The following is a 6,000-nucleotide window of genomic DNA, read 5'->3' as shown; positions in this document are numbered from 1 at the left end:
ACCATTACTTGCCTAAAAATGTAGTGCAAGTAGAGTAAAAGTATCTGTTGTAAATATTACTCAAAGCATAAGTAAAAAGTAGACCTTTCAAAAGTACTTTGAGTAGTGAGTAGTGAGTTTCACGCTGTAAAAAGTTAGTACATGTGTGTAAACGTAACATTCTGTAGTGCATTTAGTTATTGCCCAGCAGGAACACAGCGTCATACGCTGTTAATATTAGCTTAGATTTAGGTTGTGATGTCAGGTGACCAAAATACAATGTCTAGCCAGCGTCTAAGGACAACATTATTTTGATGTCCAGTAATGACGTTGATATTTGGCTGATTTTAGGTTGTTGGAAAGTCACCAAAATCCAACGTCGAGCCAACATCTTAAACCAACGTCATATTGACATCAAATACTGACATTTATTCATCAGGTATGGCAAGCAAAATCCAACGTCTGATAGGTGTCATAGTGGTAACATCCACACAAAGCCAAGCTGTAACATCATTAGACGTTGATGTTTGGTTGGTTTTAGGTTGAACGTTGGACATTGATGCTGGCATTGAGTTCTGACGTGAACCCGATGATCATTTCGAAACAAAATGCTCCCTTAACGTTAGTGTACAACAGCAATCTAACGTCATGTTGATGTCTTGTGCCTTCTGGGTGTTTAAGGCCATTTCGGCCATCATACCGTAAACATCCGTCATCTTCTCATCAGTGACACGCATCTACACAGTCTCTGGGTTAATGAGTGTAAAGATTTTGAACATCTTCTTGTACACTTTTAATGCTTCCAAACAGTTTGCTGCATTTATAAAGCGCCCATGTCTTGAGGTAGTTCATTATGATGTGATTTACCATCTACTGTTTGAGCGATTTGATTGGACAGGAATTACAGGACTGATTTTCTAATCCTCATAGACAAGAGAAAATAAAGTAGTGACTGCAGGTTGAAGGAAAGTAGTGGAGTAAAAGTACTGATACTGCACTAAAAATGTACTCAAGGGAAAGTAAAAGTACACATTTATAAAACTACTTAGTTAATTACAATTCCTGAGAAAAACTACTAAATTACAGTCATTTGAGTATTTGTAATTAGTTACTTAACACCACTGCATGGTTTCAACTGTGCATACCGGTTGCAGAAAAAAGACCAGTTGCAATAGCAGACATGTCATGTTGTGCGGTAGGATGCCAAATTCCAAAAAGAGAAAACTTAAATTTTACCGTACACCACACTGCTATTTATGCCAACCGCAAATGTCTTTGGCTAACAGTCATCATAAGAGCTGAATGGAGTGAGGACCCAAGAAAAATGCCGGACTCTGCAGTTCTCATGTTGTATCAGGTTAGTTCATGCTAAGCTGAATCATACACATGACTTGTTTTTGATTGCAGCAATGATTTCAGCAAAAACAGTGAAATATGGTTAATTCAAGGTGCAGATGATTGTCTTCAGAAGCATTTGTTGTTGTGCTGGTTGAAAGTCTCTTCACAGTCTAACAGTAATGATTACAGTAAATGATCTAAATGTATTTATATGTATTTTTATATTTTGGGTAGGGCATAAAACAAAAAAATGTTCATCCAATTAAATAGAGTCGAACCGACATTTTGCATAGTTCTGATAAGTAGCCCAAACTGTCTGTCAGCAAATGCAGATTTGAACAACTGCGCAGCCGCTTGTACTCAGCTCCGCCGACCGCCGCGCGTTCACGAGAGAGAGCACGTGCTCGCGATCAGTAAAAACCTGCTGAATCAAAACTTTTTAAAAACCTGAATCAATATTGGAGTTACCTTTGCACGCTGGAGAAAGGATGACACCATGTCTGAAAGGAATTGTTCTGTTTTAAAACTGTTTTAGCTTCACGCAAAGCTGATGTAACGTTAGATGTTGTTGTTACAAATAGGTTATATCTTCACAGAAGTGTTGTTCAGCCGCTAAAATCTTCCGGTGAAAGATTGATAAGACTATATTCAGTTTCATGAGGGACCTTTTACAGCATCGATGATGTAGATTTTAATTAGTTTAACAACAAAACACAAGTAAACACCGCTTTTCCGCCTAGTCTCTCCCTATATTGTTTACCATGCAACTCTAAATATTTGCACGCCGCCGGACAAGCACTAGTTGATTTTAACACATGAGAGAGGGTTCTTTTGCTGTGCTCGTGTTTAAGGAGGTGTGGGTCTAGACGGCAGGGGAGGGAATGAGATTCAGAGATTTATGCTAAGCTTTTGGCATTGTGGAAGATCACCTACTGCACCTTTAAACTGCGGACACTGAATGCTCAGAATGAAATGTAAAAGTGTAAGTTCACATATCCTGCCATACAGGTGCAGTTCACTGTCAGAATGCAGTTTTGCTTGTTGATAATTGCCCAGGCTTTGTATAGCTCCGTCTTCTTTCCTTGTTTATTATTTCATTATTTCTTGCACATGACCACACAGAACAGAATTGTTGGTATCCAAAGACTTGTAGGCCTTTAACTTCTCTCTTGTAAAATCACTTGGAGCCTTTTCGGCTTATCCAATATCCATTGGGAGGGTGCTATCACAAATGTACCTGTCAGATGAACGCCGCTCACTTTGATGGTAATTTTGCCGAATCATTGTGCTTATCACTGGGTGACGAGCTGTTATAATACGCTGACAGCATTAAGTAAATAATATATATAATATGTAATCAACATATCTCTAATACAACAAACTCTGTACCGCATCGGATGTCATTTCCTCGCTGTAAATGCTAGCGCTCAACTGAAGCAGAGAGGATTCTTTATAAGATAGTTGAGGGAGACCCTGATTTACAATCAGAGAATTAGAGACAATTAGAGAATGACAATCAGTTTTAAATCACTTTCATGTTAAATTTGTTTTGGATTAACATCACTTCTTTTTTTGTTTTGTTTTTTGTATTCGGCTCTCTTTAAGACTAAACTGTTTTTAGGAATTTCAGTACAAAAGGAAAAATGTTTGTTTAGTTTTTGTTACATTAATATTGTATTAATATCCCTTTACAGCCATATCCTGTACAGTTTTGTTGTCTAAGTGGCGGTCGTTTCAAACTAAAAGAGTCCTGTGGTCCACTACAGTGGACATGCTGTAAAATTAAAAATAAAAACAAAAATGTAAAAACACTAAATTCTGGATTTTTTTTAACCCAAAGGATGTAGAAAATTGAAAAAAAAAAAAAAATCTTTGGGTCTCAGGAGGATATATTACTTTTATAAGTATCCTTTCCAAACATTGCTCATGAAAACCCATTTCTTCCACAGGATAAATCATGTATATGCAAAAATTTTAGCTCACAGTTTAACTACCTGTCTTGGAAGTTCTGGCCCGTTTCCACTGAGTGGTACCGTAGCGTACCGTACCACTTTTTCGGCACCCTTTCGAAAGGGTATCAAAAATGAGAAAGGGTACCAAAAGGTGGAACTACACGCGCAGCTGAATGCTATTGGTTTACAGAGATACGTCATTCGCTTGCGCAACAAGCCAGAATGAACCCCGCCCCCCTTCCATGTTTAAAATACACAGCCATAGATTACAGCACAATTATATACATATAATAACGAGCCATGGTCGAGCCGGGCTCAAACAAACGTCTTGATGAACAGCCACAAAGCCAAAAAGAAGAGCAGATTTACCCTGTGCCCCGTAGTTATTTACGAGCCTGACTAAATCGCGAGCGGTTTCGCTTTCTTGTTAGCACTCGCCGCGCATCTATATCTGAAATAACAAACTGCTTGTGCTCATGATAATAACGTGCGCTTGATTATTGACGTGCTTTTGAAACCCAATCCTGTCAGAAGCTGATAAACGCGGGAGTGAAGCTCGAAAAAAAGGAGACAGAAAAAAGGAGCACATTATTTCTTCAGCAATTGTGAACAAACTGCCATGTTTAACTATTACTATCACACGACTATTATGAACTCAGAATGACGCTCTAACAGAGGCTACATGTGCTGCTGAAGATTAAAGACACAGAGGAGAGGTTTACACTGACTGTAGGCTATATTTTGTGTTGTTTTTTACGCCTAAATAAGGACTAAATGTCTGCTGTGTGTAGGATTTCTGTAGTTGGTAATATATCAGAGACCTTAAGGCAGGGGTCTCAAACTCGCGGCCCGCGGGCCATTTGCGGCCCTCAGTGCAATATTTTGTGCCCCGCGTCGACCGCTGTACACTGACAGAATCAGCGGAGCGGGGAGAGAGAGCGCTCCCCGCTCCGCTGATTCTATCCGTACACAGCGGTCACTGGCATTCCCCGCCCGCCGTGTAAACAAAGGGGCGGGGATGCCGGTGACGTCACCACGCACCCCGCCCCTTTGTTAGACGCTGTGACGGGCGGGAAGTGTTAGGAGGGAACTCGCGCCGGCCAGAACCAAGGTAAGCTGTTCCCGCCCCTGCCTGCCACTTAGCTACCTATCTGCAGCCTGCCACCTACCTAGCTACAGCCTGCATCTTATATATATTATAGGTAGATACAGACTGGTACAGACTGATGTGACTGGAGTGGGGTGGGGGTGTTTTATTTATACATATATACGCCTTTTTTTTGGTGAGGGAATGGAAGTTTTGAGTGAGTTCCCCCAAGCCATACTGAGGGTCTCAACTGCTTCCGCTCTAAAGCCAAACGTGGTTCAGATTTGTGAGAAGAAGCGCTGTCAAGTCTCTGGCAGCAAGGAGTAGGCAAAAGATGCCATGTTCAGAATAACTATTCATAATCTTCACTCAATGTTCAGGACACTTCATGTTCAGAAGAAATAATTAAAACTGTTAATAATGACATTTGAGGACTTTTTTTTTGTAAAATCCCTTATGCGGCCCAGCCTCACCCAGACTTTGCCTCCTGTGGCCCCCAGGTAAATTGAGTTTGAGACCAATGCCTTAAGGGTTCATATATGTTGCATTTATCTATTTATTTATTTTATATAATTACAGACGTTACAGTAGGCAATTTCACGCTGTCATTGATCTGCAGATATAATCAAATCATGTTCATAGAAAAGTTTGTAATAAACATTTATACACAAGTATTTATGAGTGTAAAGCACTTCTCACAAAACAGACGCAGACCCGAACCGTACCGTACTGTACCAGTCAGTGGAAACGAGCCATTTATCTCACAATTCTGCATTTTATTGCGATTTTTTTTTTTTGCTAACATGTTCTTCTGTGGTGGAAATAATCTTCCAGTATATGGAAGTACAGTATATAACGAGAAAAACCATGATATGAGCACAAAAATAATGCCATCAACTAGTAACAGCGTACACCACTGCCATTTATTGACATTCAAGTCAGATGTTATTAACAGTCAGATATAATATATTATAAAATATAGTCAAATCCCTTGCGTGATCCTTCAAGTTGTATTTGCAACACAAAATAATAAACTTAAAAAAATGTAAATAACTTAGACAAAATTAATAAACAACCTTCATGGACCACATTAAACAAATATGGGTCGCACTTTACAGTAAGCTTTCATTAGTTAATGTTAGTTAAGGTATTTACTAACATAAACGAATAATGAACAATACTAGTACAGCATTTATTAATCATAGTTTAGCATTTACTAATATATTATCCCATGCTAGTTAATGCACCATGAGTTAACAATGAACAATCATTAACAAACATGAACAAATACTGTAATAAATGTATTGTTCATTCATTGTACATGCTAGTAAATGCATTAGCTAACATAACTAACTAATGCAAACTTATTGTAAAGTATTACCCAAATAAGTATGTAAACTCGTTTTCCCGCTCAAACCGAGGAGGGAATCCTCTTGTAATTGAAGATGGCACGCAGTTGTAGTTATTTTCCAGCCCAGCAGAGCGCGCTGTTGTACAGAGCTGCAGTTTTCACACGTTAGCATGCGGCTCAAATTTCCCCTCTCTCCTGAGCTCATCAAACTTTAATAAAGATCTGTCAAAGAAAGAGATGTGACTTTTAAGCAAACCTTAGATACTGTTTCACCGTTTTCAACAGCATTGTTA

General features: G+C 39.0%; 1 protein-coding gene across 3 annotated transcripts in view; it reads right to left on the bottom strand.

The window, feature by feature from the left end:
- Positions 1-4,894: 4,894 nt before the first annotated feature.
- zgc:154054 overlaps positions 4,895-6,000 on the bottom strand; it is a 56,224-nt gene continuing 55,118 nt past the window's right edge. For 2 of the 3 annotated variants that reach the window (XM_087280893.1, XM_087280892.2), the window contains exon 15: positions 5,252-5,929. In XM_087280893.1, coding sequence (XP_087137019.1) covers positions 5,912-5,929 — 18 coding nt within the window. In that variant the 3' untranslated portion in view covers positions 5,252-5,911. 3 annotated transcript variants of the gene reach the window in all.

The sequence above is a fragment of the Danio rerio genome, chromosome 14 (genome assembly GCF_052040795.2).
Source record: "Danio rerio strain M-AB ecotype USA chromosome 14, GRCz13ab, whole genome shotgun sequence".
Lineage (NCBI taxonomy): Eukaryota > Metazoa > Chordata > Actinopteri > Cypriniformes > Danionidae > Danio > Danio rerio.
Note: the sequence above shows the minus strand (reverse complement) of the source record. Positions and strands in the feature narration are given on the sequence as shown.